The sequence below is a fragment of the Ranitomeya variabilis genome, chromosome 4, assembly GCF_051348905.1.
Source record: "Ranitomeya variabilis isolate aRanVar5 chromosome 4, aRanVar5.hap1, whole genome shotgun sequence".
Classification (NCBI taxonomy): domain Eukaryota; kingdom Metazoa; phylum Chordata; class Amphibia; order Anura; family Dendrobatidae; genus Ranitomeya; species Ranitomeya variabilis.
This window is the reverse complement of record NC_135235.1, coordinates 654457439-654478887: the sequence shown is the minus strand read 5'-3', so window position 1 is coordinate 654478887 and position 21449 is coordinate 654457439. Positions and strand designations below refer to the sequence as shown.

The following is a 21449-nucleotide window of genomic DNA, read 5'->3' as shown; positions in this document are numbered from 1 at the left end:
TGAGATGTTAATATGGTGTCGGGCAGCCATAGGCCTCAGGGGTAAGGACTACCAGGCCTTGGTAGAACCCGTATATTCAGACAATAGGCCTACTGTTCTGACAGCCCGGGGGGTGGTCGACGTCCGCCAGGGGAGAGTGCCCGTACGTGTCCTCAATTGTGGGGAGGAAGAGGTTCACCTCACCAAGTATACCACGCTCGCCAAACTGTTCACTGTCAATAATAGTGTGATACAGACACCTGAACCCTTAGTCCCATCAAACGTGGCGGAGAACAAAGGTTCTGCAGAGCACTCGAAAGACTGGTGTTGGGAATTGCATGTGGGCACTGACTCTACCCCATCCCATCAAAAACAGGGGGCCTACAGGGTGGTACACCAGTACGAGCAGGTATTCAGCAAACACCCCTTAGATTTTGGGCAGGTGAAAGGAATCCAACATCACATCCCCACGGGAGATCACCAACCCATAAAAGAGAGATATCGCCCTGTACCCCCAGCTCATTACCAGTGTGCCAAGGACATGTTGCGGGAAATGAAGGAGGCTGGGGTGGTGAGAGACAGCTGTAGCCCCTGGGCAGCTCCGTTAGTCCTTGTTAAAAAGAAAGATGGTACAATGAGGATGTGTGTTGATTACAGGCAGTTGAATCGCATTACACATAAGGACGCATACCCACTGCCCAGGATAGAGGAGTCTCTGGCTGCCTTAAAATCTGCTAACTACTTCTCTACCTTAGATCTCACCAGTGGGTACTGGCAGGTTCCTGTAGCGGAGGCGGACAAAGAGAAGACGGCCTTCACAACACCAATGGGTCTCTGCGAGTTCAACTACATGCCCTTCGGATTGTGCAATGCTCCCGGGACGTTCCAGAGGATGATGGAGTGCTGCCTAGGACACATGAACTTTGAAACTGTGCTGCTGTATTTGGATGATGTCATTGTCTTCTCTAAGACCTACGAAGACCATCTGAAGCACTTGGCCGAGGTGTTTGAAGCCCTGTCCAACTTCGGCTTAAAGGTGAAACCGTCCAAGTGTCATCTGCTGAAACCTAAAGTGCAGTACCTGGGCCACGTGGTGAGCGCTAAAGGAGTGGCCCCAGACCCCGACAAGGTCACAGTTATCAAGGACAGGCCAAAGCCCAGTAACCTCCATGAAGTCCGGCAGTTCCTCGGGCTGGTAGGCTATTACTGGAGGTTCATTAAGGACTTCACCAAGAAGGCCGCACCCTTGCAAAACCTGTTGGTGGGCCAACCAAAGAAGACCAAGGGGAAGAACACCCCCTTTGATTGGAACGAGGAGCTGGAGGAATCCTTCACCTGTTTGAAGTCGGCACTGACGGGAGAAGAGGTACTGGCTTACCCCGAATACGACCAACCGTTTGTGCTGTACACAGATGCCAGCAATGTGGGATTAGGAGCCGTGCTGTCTCAGGTCCAGAAAGGCAAAGAAAGGGTGATCGCTTACGCCAGCAGGAAACTCCGTCCCACGGAAAGGAACCCTGACAACTACAGTTCCTTTAAGCTGGAATTCCTTGCCCTTGTCTGGGCAGTGACAGAGAGGTTCAAACACTACCTGGCCTCCGCGAAATTCACCGTCTTCACGGACAACAATCCGCTAACGCATCTGGATACTGCCAAACTCGGGGCCTTGGAACAGCGATGGATGGCCCGGCTGTCCAACTACGATTTCACCATCAAGTACCGGGCAGGACACGAGAATGCCAATGCCGATGCCTTGTCCCGAATGCCCAATTTGCCAGAAGCGGGAGAAGACCCGGAGGCACTTGAAGAGGTGGAGCTGCCTGCATTCCATCGCCCCAAGGCCACTCAGAACTCTCATCATGTGAAGAACAGGCACAAGAACCAACCGGATGCCACGCTGAATCCCCTGCCCCATCACGGGTGGGCGGAAACCCAGGATGGTGACCCCGCGGTCCGTCGGGTGAAAGAGCTCTTGACGCAGGCAGGGTTGCACCCTGGCCCAGATGACCCACAAGAAACCCAACAGCTGTGGAAGGGGAGAAGCAAACTGTTTATCCATGATGGCAAGTTGTGCAGGAGGAGCATCGACCCACGTACTCATGAATTGGTGTGGCAGATAGTGGTGCCAAGGCGAGATGCGCCCATGGTTCTGGGAGCCTACCATGATGGAGCCGGACACTTCGGATGGAGGAAGCTAGAAAGGCTACTCCGAGGGAGGTTCTATTGGATTGGCATGAAGAGAACCATTGAGAAGTGGTGTCGGGAGTGTGGTCCATGTAGTCTGCGCAGGAAGGACCGTGACAGTCAACGGGCTCCCCTGCGGCCTATCATCACCAAACGGCCGCTCCAACTGGTCGCGCTGGATCATGTGAAGCTGACACCTAGTCGGTCGGGCTATATCTACGCCCTTACCATCGTGGACCACTACTCCAGGTTTTTGGTGGTTGTACCTGTCAAGGATCTAACGGCCAGGACTGCCGCCAGGGCCTTCCAACAGCACTTTTGTAGGCCCCATGGCTACCCAGAGAAGGTACTGACTGATCAGGGACCTGCATTCGAAGCGGAAGTGTTCCAAGAATTCTGCCAACTGTACGGGTGTAAGAAGATCAGAACCACACCGTACCATCCTCAAACCAACGGGATGTGTGAGAAGATGAACCAAGTGATAATCGATTTATTGAAGACCTTGCCTGTCGAGGAACGGAACCTGTGGCCGATAAAGTTGCCTGACTTGGTGGATATGTACAATCACATCCCAGTAAGTTCCACCAACTGTACTCCAGCGTACCTGATGCGAGGAAGATCTAGTCGGTTACCCGTTGATCTGGACATGGGGGTCCTAGTACCCGAAGATACCTCGCCGGATGCCGATTGGGATGCAGAAAGGCAGCGAAGGTACCGCGAGGTACAGGAGTGTGTAGTAAGAAGTCTCGCCCAGGCTAGGCAGAAACAAGAAAGGGACTACAACCAACACGCTCCTGCGATTCCCCTGTCACCTGGTGAGCAAGTACTTAAACGAAAGAGGAGATTACACAAGCTCGATGACCAATGGGAAGCGGAACCATATACCATCTTGCCATCCGACTTCGATAACACGAAGGTCTGTCTCATCAGCAAGGACAGAGGGGAGACCTCGACAGCGGTATCCAGGGATCACCTTAAGGTCTGCCCCGATAAGTTGAGGGAGAGGGACACGGTCCCAGAAATCTCCCCGCCGGTGGAAAAGGAGAAGATGATCCATACCATCCTTGGTGACTTTCCCCAGTCCTGGACTCAGATAAATCAAGCCATCGTGGTACCTGTTCTAATGTTTCAACAGCCGGACCCGCCAGAAACAATGGTGGTACCAGATCATCCGGTCCCGCAACCTCAACAAGCCTTACCTGAAGATGCCATGCCAACCGTTGAACCGGCAAATCCTCCCTCTGCTATCGGTGAATCTGCTGTACCCACTGTTGATAGCAGCAGCTCTGAGAGCCCCAACCTGCCAGTGCTACCCAGACTCACTAGAAGTGTAGCTAGAAGACAGTGCACTACACCAGCGGTAGCAAGCATAGCGGGCCCTGTTAGGCCAATAGCAACCCCTGCGCTGCGAAGGTCCACACGCAGCACTCAAAATCAAACTCCCCTCCGCTACAAAACTTGGAGGTATTAATAAGGGCTGCTATTTAGTTGAAAATGTTTGTGTGTATATCTTTTGTTACAGGTTTTAAATTGGACAATAGAGTAATGGACGGTGAATTGCTCAAAAACTTTCAAAAAGGGGGACCCCTTTGTTTACCCGGGGTCCCCGCTGTTTCAACCACTGAACTGAGAGTCATAAACTGTGCATGCACTAACTTTCGCAACGTTCAAGAGTTCTCACCTCCCATAAAGGGAAGTGCTGTTATGTTTAATTGTTTATGCTATTTCAAAATTTTGTGTGTTCCCTGCTAACATGTATTGTTCTTGTTTTCCCAGTCCCGGAGTACTGGATTTAACCGGGGGGGAGTGCAGCGCCCCAGAGTCCTGGTCGTTGCAGTACTGTGGCTCCGCCACTATGGGGTGCTATGGTACGTCTGATTGCACTAAAGGAGTTTCTCTGATCAGGTAACACCTCACTACACTTCACACTCCGGCCACCAGGGGGGGTGGTCCTATCTAGTAGGCCACTCCTCACACTCTGGTAAAACTGGGGGTTGGACAGGAAGACAGGGAGAAGTAGCTGGGAAGAGCTAGTGAGAGGACCTGTCAGGGATTGGATCCTGGCAGACTTCTCAGAGCAGAACTAACCAGTGCACAACGGGAATACAGTAAAGGGGAATTAGGACCAGAAGGAGTCGTGCTGTTAGACCGAGGCAACATCCTTCTGAGGCGCAAACAGTCGGTGGCCGGAACGCCGAGCAAGTAAGAGACTTTAAGTACTACTGCAAACCACGGCAGGACAGCCAATTACAGGTTGGCTGTCTCACTTAACACCTAAGCAGACAACGGAGGCAGCTGTGGGAGAGGGGCGACTCTAGGGTCCCGGAAGAACTCCAGGCCTACCCCGTCATACGGGTGCGTCCTACCATATCATCTGGGGGACGGAGAGAACGAACATCAGAGATAGACAGAACCAGTTGTGAGGACTATCCCGGGAGCTCAGCAGGGAAGAACTACAACACCCAGCGCTAGAAGGTAGACACTGATTCCCACCTGTAAAGAGAACTCCTGATGTGCCTTTGGACTGGCCGGTCTCTGACAGCCCTGGTAACAGCACTCTGGACTGAGGACTCTAAAACCTTCAGTAAAGAGGTAAAGAGACTGCAACCTGGTGTCCTCGTTATTTACCGCGACCTGCACCCCACAACTGCACCATTATCATCACTCATTGCACCGGACGTCCCCCAATCACCGGCAGGGCCACGGACCGGGTCTAGTCACCGTGACAACCCCCAGAGCAGAGACTCAGAGGCCCGGTACCGGGTACCCCTCGGCCCGGCGGCGGTGTGGGGGCGCTCCACATACTCTATATTTTCTTGAGATTCAGCTCATGGACAGATGCCCTGAAATTTTCTTTACAATATGCTAGTTTAATTCAGAATTTATTGTTCCACCCATCATGGCAGCAGTCTTAACCCAGATGCAACAAAACAGGCCAAACAATGATAGTACCACAGCCGTATTTCACAGATGGTATCTGATGTAGTGCTGTGTTTTTGTTTTTTTCCTGGCACAATACTTCTCACTGAAACCTAAAAGCTCTATTGTGTTATCATCAATACACAAAGCCTTCTAGCTTAGCATGTAAACTGCATAAAGGCAGCCACATTCCTCTTCTAGAGCAGTGAATTTCTATGCCATATGTATGCCATGCATACAATTGTTTTTCAGCATCCTCCTGAAGGTAGTCAATAAACATTAGCTAATGTGAGGGAGGCCTTTAGTTGCATAGGGGATATCTTGGGTTACTTAATGACCTCGAGGAATACTATACGCCTTGCTCTTGGTGTGATCTTTGATGGCTGACCACTCCTGGGGAGGATAATAATGTTCTTGAATTTTATCCAGTTGAGGTTTAAGGTTATAGTGCCCCAGCCGGTGTCTTGGCTGCTGGGGGTAGCTGAGACCCCAGAGAACATGATTTGGGTCGTTTTTTACTGACCCCGTTGTCGCGATCACCGTTATTAAAAAAAAGTCTGATTTTCCATTTAATTTCTCTCTCCTCTGATGTGATCGCACATCAGAGGAGAGAGAAATAGGGTCCCCCGGCCCTCCAATCACCCTCCCCCGGTACCTGTAGTGGCCAGGATTCCCCCAATGTAGCCCCCCGGGCTGCCAGAGTGTTCTTCCGGGAGAAGATGGTGGGTGCAAGCGCAGTGCACCTGCCAAGATCTGCCGGCCGGCACCCAGCAACATTAGGAAATTTTTCCTATTGGTTCATTTTGATCACTGTTATAGGGTCTATCACAGTGATCAAAATAAAAAAAAATAGTAAATAAAACCCCCTTTTACCACTCCCTTACTTAGGAAAAAATAATAAAATAAAAAATATATTTTTATTTCCATTTTTACATTTAGGGTTAGAGTTGGGCTAAAGTGAGTTGGGCTAAAGTTAGCATTAGGGTTAATGTTGAGATTAGGATTAGGGGTGGGTTAGGGTTGTAGTTAGGGTTGGGATTAGGGGTGTGTTGGGGTTAGGGTTGTGGTGGGGTTAGGATTATGGTTGGGATTAGTGGTGTGTTGGGGTTAGGGTTGGGTTTAGGGTTAGGTGTGTGTTGGGGTTAGGGTTGTGGTTAGGATTATGGTTAGGGTTGGGATTAGGGTTAGGTTTGTGGATAGGGTTGGGATTAGGGTTAGGGGTGTGTTTGGGCTAGAGTTGTGTTTAGGGTTAGGGGTGTGTTAGGGTTGGAGTAAGAATTGGAGGGTTTCCACTGTTTAGGTACATTCACGGCTCTAATTTATAAACTTCTGTGAATCATTTGGGGGTTCAAAGTGCTCAGCACATATCTAGATAAGTTCCTTTCGGGGTATAGTTTAAAAAATGGTGTCACTTGTGGGGGGTTTCCACTGCTTAGGCACATCAGGGGCATCCGATCTCAATTCCAGTCAAATCTGCGTTGAAAAAGCCAAACGACGCGCCTTCCCTTATGAGTTCCGCGGTACGCCCAAACAGTGGTTTACCCCCACATATCGGGAATCGGCGTACTCAGGAGAAATCGCACAACTTTTGTGGTTCATTTTCTCTTTTTACACTTGTGAAAATAAAAAAAATTGGTTCTGAAGTAAAATGTTTGTGAAAAAAGTTAAATGTTAATTTTTCCCTTCCACAGTGCTTCTGTTCCTGTGAAGCACGTAAAGGGTAATAAACTTCTTGAAAGTGGTTTTGAGCACATTGAAGGGTGCAGTTTTTAAAATGGTGTCACTTTTGGGTATTTTCTGTCATGTACATGCCTCAAAGTGATGTCAAATGTGATGTGGTCCCTAAAAAAAAATGGTGTTGTAAAATTGAGAAGTTGCTGGTCAACTTTTAACCCTAATAACTTCCTAACAAAACAAAATTTTGTTTCCAAAATTGTGCTGATGTAAAGTAGACATGAGGGAAATGTGTGATATATCTCTCTGATTTAAGGGCATAAAAATTCAAAGTTTGAAAATTGCCAAATTTTCGCCATATTTCTGTTTTTTTCATAAATAAATGCAAGTCATATAGAAGAAATTTTACCGCTAACATGAAGTACAATATGTCACAAAAAAACAAACTCAGAATCAGTGGGATACGTTGAAGCGTTCCAGAGTTATAACCACATACCGTATATACTCGACTATAAGCTGAGATTTTCAGCCCATTTTTTTAGGCTGAAAGTGCCCCTCTCGGCATATGAGTCATTGTCCCAAGTGGTTGGCGGGGAGGGGGAGCAGCAGGAGATGGCGGCTGTCACATCATACTCACCCCCTCCTGGCGCAGTCTCTGCACTTCCCTGCTTCTCAGATGGTCTCCGGCACCGGCAGCTTCTTCCTGTGTTCAGTAGTCACGTGGTACCGCTCATTAAAGTAATGAATATGCAAGCGACCCCATTCCCATAGGCGTGCAATATTCACCTGTCCCCGTTCCACCGCCAGGCTGTCTTCCGCGTTCTCTGGCTGTGACATTAGGTCAGAGGGCGCGATGACGTGGTTAGTGCACACTCACTGTAGAGAGACGGAAGACACAGCGGTGCATGGCGGTGGAACGGGGACAGATGAAAATCGCAAGTGCCGGGGGCCTACGCCACCGGCACCTGGCCCCCATAGCGTGCCGGTGTCCCTGCCTGCTCAGGACACCGGCACCTGGCCACCAGCAACGAGAAGCGAGTATGTCTTTTTTTTTTTTTTTATCGCAGCAGCATATGGGGCATATTATTCTATAGTGAATCTTATGGGGCCATCAACCTTTCTGGAACATTATATGGGGCATATTATTCTATGGAGCATCTTATGAGGCAATCATTAACCTTTTGTGCAGCATTATATGGGGCATATTTTTGTATGGAGCATCTTATGGGGCTCATCATGAACTATATGGAGCATTATATGGGGCTCCTGTTTCAATATGGACATTCAAAAACATTTAACCTACTGATGTCTCAATTTATTTTACTTTTATTGGTATCTATTTTTATTTTTGAAATTTACCAGTAGCTGCAGCATTTTCCACCCTAGGCTTATACTCAAGAGTCAATAAGTTTTCCCAGTTTTTTGTGACAAAATTAGGGGTCTTGGCTCATACACAGGTCGGCTTATAAAGTGACAGTGGTCAGAATTGTAAAAATTGGCCTGATCATTAAGTACCAAATTGGCTCTGTCACTAAGGGGTTAAAAACTTTGGTGAAATTTATATACAAATGTGGAAAATTCAGAAGGGTTCACAAACTTTCAAGGACAACTGTAAATTAAAATGTCTTGAGCGTGTCAGTGATAGAATTCTTGGTCATCATATGGTTGTACTGAATAAGAGGAATATTCTCCATTCGATTTACAGGAAAGTGACTCATCTGTTATTAAAGCATGCAAATGTGTCAACTCTACAGATCTCTTAAGACTAGTCTTGACACATGGTCTCCATTTGACTCTGACCATACAGGGGTATACAGTCTAATCTCCTAGTCTTCGACTTGTAGTCTAATCCTCACTAAGCTTTATGGACTTTTCTTCCAGAAGATCCGCAATTTAATTTGTAGTTACCAGAATTGTCAAGAATTGGTGGACACGTAGATGAAAGCAAGTGTATAATTTAAGATGGAATGTATAACACAAAATGCCATTTTTAAAGGTTACTGCAATCTCAGAATTATTCACCTCTTCATGACAACCTTCATTAGTATTGAGTAGAGAACCCCTTGGCTTTTTATGATATAAATCCAGAAAGCAGAATCTGATAGTGTTATATTACTCATGAGCAATTGCTGGATCCGACTTCTTCAAATCTCACCAAAGATTTTCTATAGTGTTCAGTCAGGTGACTGTGATGGCCACTCCAGAATCTTCCAGGACTTCTTGTGAAATCAAGCCTTGGTGAACTTTGAGGTATGCTTGGGATCAATATCCTTTTGGAAGGTCCAGTGACACTGAAGCTTCAACTTCCGCACAGAAGGAATGACATTTCTTCTTAAAATTTATTTAGGATTGGATTCATTGCAAGTTTACAGTCACAGCAGAAGCAAAGTAGCACCAGGGAATCACCGTGCTTTCCTGTAGGGAATTTAGTCTTTTCAGCGTATACGTTATTCTTCCTCATCCAGACAACCCACTGATTCATAGGCCCAAGCAATTCCAAATCTTGCTTAATGTCTCCATAGAACAGTATACCAAAACATGTGTGGCTTATTTATATCAATTTAAGCATATTGTTGCTGAATTTCATGTGCTTTTGGGTCAGTAGAGAAGTACATCTTGGTTTTTGGAAATGAAGACCATTAGTGCTATGCAAATTGATACCTCAGTGACTGTAGCTGTTTCTGCAGCTCATTTGCACTTGAACGTTTTTGACCACCTGGCTCTTCAGGAACCTGGTGGAAGCCTATCAGAGCTTCTTAAATAATTCTGAGACTGCAAAAGTAGTTAAAAGTGGTACTTTGCTGTGAATTTGGAAAAACTGCTTTTTATATTAGTTGTCTTAAGCTATTTAAATTCTACTTGTTTCATTGGTTTATTCCAAACAGCAGAAAATTTGTAAATTTAGCCCTACTTGAGTTAGCAGCAAACTCCAAATTCTTGTTAACCTCTGTCCACATATTTTGATGAACATCGAATGCGACAAGTATTAAAGGCGGAGTACAAATTTATAACAGCATTGTCTTAATGACTATCATATTTTCATCAATATTTATTTAATATTTTGGCAGAAGGGATGAATTTAATGCTGAAAAATCTGAAACTCCAAAGAGCTCATAAAATGGTCGTGACCAATGACTCAAAAGAATCTGTGACTTCTCGGCCTTTAGTGGTTTCTACTCACCTGGGTAGTCATCTGTAGGAATCTCCTCTTTACACCACTCATCACCCCTCACATATGTCTCTGTAGTATTAATAAAAATCAGATCTTCACCCTGAAACAAATAATGTAAAAGCTACAGACAGATGGAGAAGTCACATCCATGATCAGCTCTAATCCTGCAAATTCCACCGTTCTCATTACACAAGTATAAAACGTATAATACTGGTGGATACAACAAGATTGAGCAAAAGACCTTCACAGCCGTCTATACATCATAGGGAAGATCTCATGACACCATCTCTCCATCTACCTGATGATCCTGAGGAACATTGGGATTTTCTTCTTTACAGTTCTGTGGAAGACGAGGACGGGGACATCTCTCTGGTGTTGTCCTCCGGCTGGATACAACTGGAGGAAACACATACAGGGACTGAATTAATTCATTACATACAGATAATTATAGGCAATGTGCATATAGTCATGTCTGTTACCTGGTGATGTAAGGGGTTGGGAAACCTCCATCATGACATCCTTGTACAGATCTTTGTGTCCTTCTAAATACTCCCACTCCTCCATGGAGACATAGATGGCGACATCCTCACACCTTATAGGAACCTGACACATACAACGATACCATCATCCCCCCCGATTCTTTCATAGCATTAAAGTATAATGTCCCAGCATTCCCAGCAATGTCACCTCTCCAGTCAGCAGCTCAATCATCTTGTAGGTGAGTACTAAGATCTTCTGGTCATTGATGTCCTCATGTTTCAGGGGGTGAGGTGGAGGCTCCGTGATTGGGCTCAGGGTTCTTCCCAATCCATCAGACAGAGGGGACAGACAGCGCTCACTAGAGGTCTTCTTCGCTACTGTGTAATCCTGGTTATGGAGACAAGCATTAATAAATCTCACTACAGACATTTCCAGAGTCCTCACCTCTCCTGTTCTGTCCATCTGTTATTCCCATAGATAAGAATGATGTAATGTGACATCATCAGAATCTCTCACCTCTCCAGTAAGCCGGAAGAGGATCTCTAGGGTGAGGTGTAATATCCTCTCCACCATCTTGTCCCGATCTCTCTCCATCCTTGATGGGTCGATCAGGAAAATTCTCTTATATAGAAGATCTCCACTAAGAGGATTCAATATTGTAGGGACCTGAATGGGAAGAAGATGACAAAATGAAGCATCATAAAGATTCCATGTAATAATACAATTACTGGAGATAATTAGGGGAAACATGTGAGGAGATATAACACCTTATGTTACATCTGTGAGTATGATTTTTCAAGTCCTGCACTGCGAATGCGCTGGAAGTTGGGAGAAAAAGTGCAAGTACATCACATGACTGCGCATACATGTGAGGAAAGCAGGAATCAACTGAGCAGAAATAGGGAATTTTGTGACTTTCGGTTAGCATCCAGGTGACATATTGCTACTAGGTAAAATGTAGCCAATTTTCTAGCATCAATCGGGATGAGCCAAGTAGATAATTTTTACCAAACATTGTTACCGTATCCGAAATCACAAACATTAGCAAAGAAAACTTTTTTTCTTATATTTTGCTCTTAATTGCGTGATTTCTAGCATATTTACATCAACTTTCTACTGCTGTAAATGCACCATAACTTTTGTGCAATTGTCCTCAGTCACATTTATTTGCTGCAGACAGAATGTGGTAAATGCTCTAAAATCTCTCCAACATAATAAACAGATGTAAAAAAAAAAAAGGTCCCCCAGCTCACTCCAGCACTCGTCGAGGCCCATTTATAGTTTGCCAATGATCATCTGAATGATTCAGAGGAGGCATGGGGAAAGGTCGTGGTCAGATGACGTGCAGGACTCGAACCCAGCAGCTCTTCTGCACCAGACGGCAGCTCTTCCCTTTGAGCTATTCTGTTCACTGGACAGTTCCGTGCTAACCCATAGTGGTCAGATCAGACTAAAATAGAAATTTTTGGTATCAACTCCACTCACCATGTTTGGAGGAAGAAGAAGGATGCGTACAACTCCAAGAACACCTTTCCAACCATGAAGCACGGTGGGGGAAACCTCATACTTTGGGAGTGCTTTTCTGCAAAAGGGACAGGAAGAATGCATCGAATTGAAAAAGGATGGATGGGGTCATATTTTGGACAACAACCTCCTTCCCTCAGTAAAAGCACTGAAGATGGGTCGTGACAATCACCCGAAAGACACAGCCAGGGCAACTAAGGAGTGGCTCCATAAGAAGCATTTCAAGGTCATGGAGTGGCCTAGCCAGTCTTCAGACCTGAACCCAATAGAAAATCTTTGGAGGGAGCTGAAACTCAATGTTCCTCAGGGACAGCCCAGAAACCTGAAAGATCTGGAACAGATCTGTATGGAGAAGTGGGCGAAAATCCCTTCTTTAGTGTCTGCAAACTTAGTCAAGAACTACAGGAAATGCCTGACCTCTGTAGTTACAACGGTGTAATGTCATGAAATAAGGAGAGAGAGAGAAACTCCTATAGTGAACCTGCAGGACAGCGACAACGAACCTCCCCAGGGTGAGCTGGCCTGATATATGGGAGGAGTACTGTAGAACTTCCGGGTCAGGATCCTCTAGGATCAAGGGAAGGAGGAATGGAGCGACAGAGAACCAGCCAGTGGAGATGCGCGTGCGCCGCAGAAACCAGGAGGTGAAGTGCACATGCGCACCCGACGGGAGCCAGGAGACGGTGAAAAAAAACGAAGTGAGGAGGATGACGGACGCACACACATGCTGGAAACACGCAGAGAAGAATGCCAGGAGCCGAAGAAAGACCAGGAAGACGCGGCAGCAGCGCGCATGGCCGGGTAAGTATGTCGGCAGTTGGGGAGAGAAGCAGCAGGCGCGACAGTACCCCCCTCCTTACGCCCTCTCTTTCTAAGATTAGAAAGAAACCTGGCTAAAATTTGAGGAGCATTAATGTTCTCCCGAGGTTCCCAAGACCTCTCTTCGGGACCAAAACCTTTCCAATCAATTAAAAAGAGAGTCCGACCTCGAGATTTCTCCATGGCTAAAATGTCCTTAACTTCAAAAACCTCCTGAGCGGAAACAGGTAGAGGTGAATGGCCAGTGGTGGCATGAAATTGGTTGAGAATGACTAGCTTAACTAGGGAAACGTGGAACAAATTTGTAATACGAAGCGAGGCAGGTAACTTTAACTTATAGGTGACATCGTTAATACGAGCAATAACCCCAAATGGACCGATATATCGTGGGCCAAGTTTATATGAAGGAATCTTTAGACGGACGAACTTGGAGGACAACCACACTTTATCTCCAGGTTGGAAAGGTGGAGAATCTAGACGCCTCTTGTCGGCATGTCTTTAAATTCTGTCTCCAGCTCGTTCGAGTGCGGTTTTGGTTTCCTGCCAGACCCTGGAGAACTCCGCGGACAGAAGATCGGCCGCCGACACACCCGAGACATGGGGTACCGGCAGAGGAACACCAGGATGCTGTCCATAAACGATAAAGAAAGGCGACTTGGAGGAGGATTCACTATAGTGGTTGTTGTATGCAAACTCAGCCCAAGGAAGTAAACTAGACCATTGGTTCTGGTGGGCGTTAGAGAAATGACGAAGATAGGAGACCAGGATTTGATCAGTGCGCTCTACCTGACCATTGGTTTGCGGATGGTAGGTGGAGGAGAAAACTAGTGTCACGTTCATTAGTTTGCATAATGCACGCCAGAAGCGCGAGGTGAACTGGACTCCTCTATCCGAAACTATATGTTGTGGAAAGCCGTGTATCTGAAAAATATGAGCGATGAAGACTTTCGCCAATTCGGGGGCAGAAGGTAATCCAGGAAGAGGGACAAAATGAGCCATCTTGGAAAATCGGTCCACGACTACAAAGATAACAGTATGACCAGAGGACAGAGGTAAATCAGTAATAAAGTCCATTGCAATATGTCACCAAGGAGCCGATGGTATAGGAAGCGGATGCAAAAGACCTGAGGGAGGATGCCTAGGAACCTTGTTCTTGGCACACGAGGGACAGGAAGCGACAACATTTCGGACGTCGAGAGGAAGAGATGGCCACCAGTAGTACCGTGATACCAGAGTAAAGGTCTTCTTAAAACTGACATGACCTGCCAGCCTGGAAGCATGACCTCAACGTAAAACTCGCCTCCTGTTGCTCTCTTGAACAAAAGTCTTCCCCGGAGGCAACGAAGTCCAACTAATCTTGTTCGGATCCACGACATGCGAAGGCCTCTCCTCGACATCGGAGGAAAAGATCTGGATAAGGCATCAGCTTTGAAGTTCTTGTCACCAGGATGGAAATGTAACTCAAAATCAAATCGGACAAAGAACAATGACAACCTCGCCTGCCGAGGGTTAAGACTTTGCGCTGATCGGATGCATGCAAGATTCTTGTGATCTGTGTAGATCTTGAATGAATGTACTGCTCCCTCCAACAAATACCGCCATTCCTCCAATGCTAATTTGATAGCTAGCAGTTCTCTGTCACCAATAGTATAGTTCCTCTTGGAGGCGGAGAAGGTCTTAGAAAAGAAGCTGCAGGGAACTAGTCGACAGGAGGAGGACTTCTGAGAAAGAACCGCTCCAGCTCCGATGGCAGAAGCATCCACCTCCAAAATGAAAGGCTTGTTAACCTCAGGCCGATGGAGAACGGGAGCTGTGGCAAAGGCTTGCTTCAAGGACCTGAAAGCATTCTCGGCCTCAGGAGGCCAGGAGTGAGGGTTTGCCCCCTTGCGAATCAGTGCGGAGATAGAACCAGACAGGGTGGAAAAGTGTGGAATGAACTGCCGGTAGTAATTAGCGAAACCAAGGAACTGTTGGATTGCCTTAATTCCCTGAGGACGCGGCCAGTTCAGTACGGTGGACACTTTTACCGGATCCATATGTAGACCAGAGTCAGATATGATACACCCTAAGAACGGTAGGAAAGACTGTTCGAAGGCGCATTTCTCGAGCTTGGCATACAGACGATTCGCTCTAACACGTAGAAGAACTTGACTCTCTTCTGTGGGTAGAGAGATCTGGAGAAAATATAAGAATATCATCTAAGTACACCACCACACAGGAATATAGTAGATCCCGGAACACATCATTCACAAACTCCTGGAATACTGCGGGTGCGTTCCACAAGCCGAAAGGCATAACCAAATACTCATAATGGCCGTCTCGGGTCTTGAATGCAGTCTTCCACTCGTCACAAGGACAGATACAGATGAGATTGTAGGCTCCACGTAGATCCAATTTTGTGAAGATTCTCACATCCCGGAGACGGTCGAACTCTGGAATGAGAGGAAGTGGGTACTTGTTCTTAATTGTGATATTGCTGAGACCTCAGTAGTCAATGCAGGGACAAAGGGAACCATCTTTCTTCTTGACGAAAAAAAACCCTGCACCGTCGGGAGAAGAGGATTTACGAATAAAGCCTCTGGCTAAATTTTCCTGGACATACTCGGACATAGCTTGGGTCTCAGAAATAAACAAGGGGTAAATCCGGCCCGTAGGCGGAGTGGAACCTGGAACAAGATTAATCGGGCAATCATATGGACGATGCGGAGGCAGAATCTCCGCCTCCTTTTTATTGAAGACATCAGCAAAGTCCCAATAAGCAGACTGTAAATCAGGAGACACCGAAGTTGGCCGCGAAGAGATCTTCATCTGGACAGGAAGCAAGCATTTATCTTGGCAAAATTGTCCCCAACGCAGAATGTCCCCAGACTGCCAGTTGAGAGTAGGCTCGTGCGTTCTCAACCAAGGAAGGCCGAGAAGAATCGTATGAGACAGCGAGGGAAGCACATAGAAGACAATCCTTTCACTGTGTCGGATTCCAATCTGAAGTTCCAACTCTTCAGTGACCGGAGTAATGGACTCCCGCAGGGGTTGACCATCGACGGAAGCAATCTGCCGAGGAGTCTCCATGGATCTGACAGGAATCCGAAGTCTTCTGACCGCCTCGAGCTGGATGAAATTTCCGGCCGCACGTGAATCGACATAAGCTACTTCAGAAGGATGTATGGAACCCAAGAGCAAAAGAACAGAGAGAGTCAAGGGTAGAGAGGAATCAGAACCACCTAGGGAGACCTCTCTTACCTGTCCTAGGCGGAGGCGTTTCCCGGTCTCGGGGGACAGGAACGCAGAAAATTAGAAGCACTACCACAGTAGAAACAGAGACCCTGTGTGAGTCTCTCTCTTCGGCGCTGCTCCACAGGCTTGAGTCGGTCCACTTGCATGGGCTCCGGGGCAGGAACAGCCAAACTCGACACAGGGCTTGAGCGAGAAGGCCTACGGGTAGCCGAAGGAACTCGAGGAAATCTTCTCTCCCTAGCGGCCTCATGGGAAGGCTCCTGAAAGCGTAAATCAATGCGAGTCGCCAAGGAAATCAGATCCTCCAAAGATGTCGGAGTATACTGACCCGCCAGCTCGTCTTTAATTCGAGCTGAAAAACCACGCCAAAAAGCTCCCACCAAGGCTTCATTGTTCCATCCTAACTCAGAAGATAAGGTGTGAAACCGAATAGCGTATTGACCCACAGAGAGCGTACCCTGGTGGAGGTTAAAGAGCAATTCCGTAGCAGAGACCAAGCGACCCGGCTCATCGAATACCTTACGGAAGGTGTTGAGAAAGGAGGAAGGTTGTGAGACTAAACGTCTCACTCCCAAAAAGCATTGACCCAGCCTAAAGACTCTCCCTCCAGATGGGACACCACAAAAGCCACCTTGGCTCGATCTGTAGGGTATTGCTGTAGCAGCAACTCAAAATGTAGTTGACACTGGTTAAGAAACCCCCTACATAACTTGGGATCTCCGCTGTACCGCGGTGGTTTCGCCAGGCGGGGAGGCGGGTGGGGAATTGTGGCCTGGGTAGAGGCAGAGGACTGAAGAGCAAGGAGACGGTCATCGACAGACGCCATATACTTAAGGATGTGGGCCTGGGTATCACGCTGCTGAGCAAGCTCCTGTTAGAGACTGGCCAGCTGGGATGCGCTCCCCGGATCGGATGTCTGAAAGGCCGAGAGACGGGACTCCATAGTTTTAAGGAAGGACATTACCCTAGTCTGATTCTCCCGTAGAAATTCAAGATCCTTTGGGGTTGGGGACGGGGTACCAGCGGGGTCCATTGCCTGATTGTACTGTAATGTCATGGAATAAGGAGAGAGAGAAACTCCTAGAGTGAACCCGCAGGACAGCGACAACGAACCTCCCTAGGGTGAGCTGGCCTGGTGGACGACCCCCTATACAGGGAGCGTCAGGGGCAGGCCCAGAGGAGACTATTGCCGCAGAAGATGATACCTGGGGACAGAAGATAGGAGTCACAGGAGAAGACAGAGGAGGAAGAGGGTAGTGGTGTCTGGAGACTATGAGATAGGGCTACTAATAGTCCTAGAGGAGGTATGGGAAGCAGGACACGATAGGGACATGAGACGGACAAGGGACAAAAGGAGATGCACGAATGGTGCTAGGTGGGCACACAGGAAGGTAACGGAGAAAGAGAGCACAGGAAACAGGGCAGGACAAAAGTCAGGACTGACAGGCAGATAGACAGCAAAACGCAGGAAAGCAAGGGACCTGAATCAAGCACAATTGACAATCAGGCAAGGAACAGGGGGGAGAGGCTACCTGATATATGGGAGGAGTACTGTAGAACTTCTGGGTCAGGATCCTCCAGGATGAAGAGAAGGAGGAAAGGAGCGACGGAGAACCAGCCAGTGGAGATGCGCGTGCGTTGCAGAAGCCAGGAGGTGAAGTGCACATGCGCACCCGACGGGAGCCAGGAGACGGTGAAGAAACCGGAAGCGAGGAGGATGATGGATGCGCACGCGCCGGGCGCGCGCGGAGAGGAATGCCAGGAGCCGAAGGAAGACGCGGCAGCAGCAGCAGGAGCACGCACGGCCGGGTAAGTATGTCGGCGGTTAGGGAGAGAAGCGGCAGGCGCGACAAAAGGTTTCTGTACTACATATTAAGTTCTGTTTTTCTAGTGCATCGAATACTTTTTGACTACTAATTGCGGGTAACAAAATGCAAAATCTAATATATAAAGCTGAATGTGTGTATGTGTGTGTGTGTATGTCCGGGATTGGCATCTGAACCGTCGCAGCTACAGCCACAAAATTTTGCACAGTCACACGTCTGGACCCCGAGAGCGTCATAGGCTATGTTGTGAGGTGAAATTTTAACCCCGCGCTTTCCAATTCACCAAACAATTTTGCCCCTATCTACATAATGGGGAAAAAGTGAAAGGAAAAGTGTTGGAGGCGTCGCAGCTACAGGCACAAAATTTTGCACAGTCACACGTCTGGACCCCCGAGAGCGTCAAAGCTATGTTGTGAGGTGAAATTTTAACCCCGCGCTTTCCAATTAACCAAACAATTTTGCCCCTATCTACATAATGGGGAAAAAATGAAAGGAAAAGTGTTGGAGGCAAATTAACAGCTGCCAGATGTGAACAAGGGGGACTTAAAGAATGAGAGCGATGGCGCCAAAGAGTATATACTGTACAGTTGCTAAGGTGGGGCCCCGACATGGGATAATCACCACACCACCACGGGGATATGAACACACACACAAAATGCGCCACACACTACCACGTGCTCGAACACATATACCACCCTCAGCGCACATTTCACCACACATACACCAACCTCGCCACATAAAAGTCGAAACACAAAAGTCGCCGCTCAAAACTCGCCACGCGCAAAACTCTCCACATGCAAAACTCACCACACGTGCAAAACTCACCTCATGGAAAACTCGCCACACGCAAAACTTGCACACGCAGAAAAATTGCCACATGCACAAAAGTTGCAACACATGCAAAAGTTGCCTCACACAAAACTTGCACATACTCAAAAGGCACCACACATAAAACTCGCCACGCGCAAAACTCGCCATGCGCAAAAGTTGCTGCACACAACTTGCTACACTAACCTGTCACATGCAACTCGACACACAAAAAGTTGCTACACGCATGTCGCCACACAAAACTCATCTCACAAAAGTCGCTACATGCATGTCGCCACATGCAACTCAACACACACAACTGGACACACGAAACTCGCCCTAAAACACACACAAGTCTGGTATTATCCTTCAAAAATAAAAATCTGATTAATAAGCTGACAAACTACAAGAGCAACAAATGTACCATATAGGAATCCGGCAGCTGTCAGTCACATGACCAGTCTATTATGTGTATGTGTGAGCTAATATATACTGCTGATTTATCAGGCTGCCAATTTAGCTTACAAATACTGAGGTAAAAATACTGACCAAATAACGTGTGAATGAGGTCTAATACAGGAGGGGATGACATACAGATATATACTATATACAGGAGGAGATGACACACAGGTATATACTATTTACAGGGGAGATGATACACAGGTATATACTATATACAGGAGGAGATGACACACAGATATATACTATATACAGGAGAGATGACACACAGGTATATACTATATAGAGGAGGAGATGACATACAGGTACATACTACATACAGGAGGAGATGACATACAGGTATATACTATATACAGGAGGAGATGACACACAGGTGTATACTATATACAGGAGCAGATTACCTACAGGTATATAGTATATACAGGAGGAGATGACATACAGGTATATGCTATGTATAGGAGGATATGACATACAGGTATATACTATATACAGGAGGAGATGACACACAGATATATACTATATATAGGTGAGATGACACACAGGTATATACTATATACAGGAGGAGATTACATACAGGTATATACTATATATAGGAGGAGATGACATACAGGTATATACTATATACAGGGGAGATGACACACAGCAGGTATATACTATATACAGGGGAGATGACATACAGGTATATACTATATATAAGGGAGATGACAAACATGTATATACTGAGGTGAAAATGAGAGGTGTGAGGTGAAAATGAAAAGGTGTGAGTGCAAAATGAGAGGAGTGAGGGAAAATAGTGGAGTAATCGGAAAATGACAGATGTGAGGTCGAAATGACAAGTGTTAGGGGAGAATGAGAGGAGTGAGGGGGAAAATAAGAGGAGTGAGGGGGAAAATGAGAGGTGTGAGGGAGAAAATGAGAGGCGTGATGGGAAAATAAGAGAAGTGAGGTGCTATAACTAACCACAGATATTTACTATGCCCAGGCAACGCCGGGCTCTTCAGCTAGTAATTATATAAAAATCATACAATGTGAATTTTTGGGTGTTTTTTTTTTTAGATTCTGCCTCTCACAGTTGAAGTGCAGCTACCATAAAAATTACAGAAATTTGCTAAATCAGCTGTGTATCAAATACTTATTTTCCCCACTGTATATGGACCATGAAAGTCCATATACATGTGTGAAACCGGCCTCATAAAGGGTAAGGCATGGAAACCAGCAGTGCATCTGATCTCATCACTCCCCTTCATCAACTGAAGAGACCAGATCTAGTATCATGGCTTTTGAGGCAGGTTTTCATGATACCGTGATGTGACTATTGAGTTTATGGAGAGCCACCTTTCATACACCAGGCAATGTTGCGATTGTCTCCTGGCTGTCCTGAACAGCTGATGTTTTGTTGGCTGGGCATTTTCATGGTGGCACGGCGAACTGCAGGAAGCAGTCAAAATTGTGACATTTACGTAACACAGGACGAGATGGTTCATAGACCGTAATACTACTGACCAATTTGTTTAAATAATATGAAAGCAATAGACAGACAGGTAAGAAGTAGGAGACTTTGTAGTGTCTGGTTTTTAGATCACATTGGGATAAGGTATCAAAAATGTAAAAAATACAAACTTGTTGTCTTGCTGCTCCTAGAAACTAATCACATGTCCAGGCCGAAATTAAGAATCTTGATGCGGTGTCTTTGCCCACCCTGCTGGATTTGAGGAACTAGTCTAAGAACTGTTGTTGCATTTTCCTTGGTGTCGGATTACCGGGTGGAGCCCCGAGATTTATTCCTTTAGTGTGGCCACATTGCAGACTCTAAGGAATCTATGTTTAGTGGTGTATTCTCCCAGTCTGAATAAAGGTCTTTTGGATTGTTCACCGGCCTGCTGTCCCTACCTTCTATGTCACACACCCAGGGCTGTATTTGCCACTAGGCACTTGAGGGCATGTGCCTAGGGCGGGGACAATGCAGGGGGTGGGACCTGAGCAAGGTTTGTTTGTTTGTTTGTTTTTATAAGTCCTGGGTCACCTCCCGACCGACCGCCCAACCGCCCCCCACCCCCTGGCAGGGTGGATTGATTTAAATCACGCCGATTTAAATCATGATTTAAATCACGATTTAAATCAAAAGATTTTTTTCTATTTAAATCGGATCGATTTAAATCATGATTTTAATCATGATTTAAATCACTGATTTAAATCAAAAGGTTTTTTTTAATATAAATCACGATTAAAATGAGAAGTGAGAGCAGTGCGCATGTGCGCCCATAGTTACACGGACGAAACTAGGGGCAACGATCTAACGCCAGGGTGAGGGGGGGACCCCAAAGTAAGTAAAAATCTTTTTTGTTTTACTATATGGCAATAGGTAGGTGTTT

General features: G+C 46.6%; 1 protein-coding gene across 1 annotated transcript in view; it reads right to left on the bottom strand.

Annotated features, from left to right (window-relative positions):
- The window catches only part of LOC143767469 (uncharacterized), a 55983-nt gene that overhangs the window by 7268 nt on the left and 27266 nt on the right, over positions 1 to 21449 (bottom strand). The window contains exons 2-6 of the mRNA XM_077255837.1: positions 10925 to 11074; positions 10616 to 10795; positions 10408 to 10531; positions 10227 to 10324; positions 9938 to 10028 (exon numbers count right to left, since the gene is read on the bottom strand). Of these exons, the coding sequence (XP_077111952.1) occupies positions 9938 to 10028; positions 10227 to 10324; positions 10408 to 10531; positions 10616 to 10795; positions 10925 to 11074 (643 nt within the window). The remainder of the gene's footprint in view (positions 1 to 9937; positions 10029 to 10226; positions 10325 to 10407; positions 10532 to 10615; positions 10796 to 10924; positions 11075 to 21449) is intronic.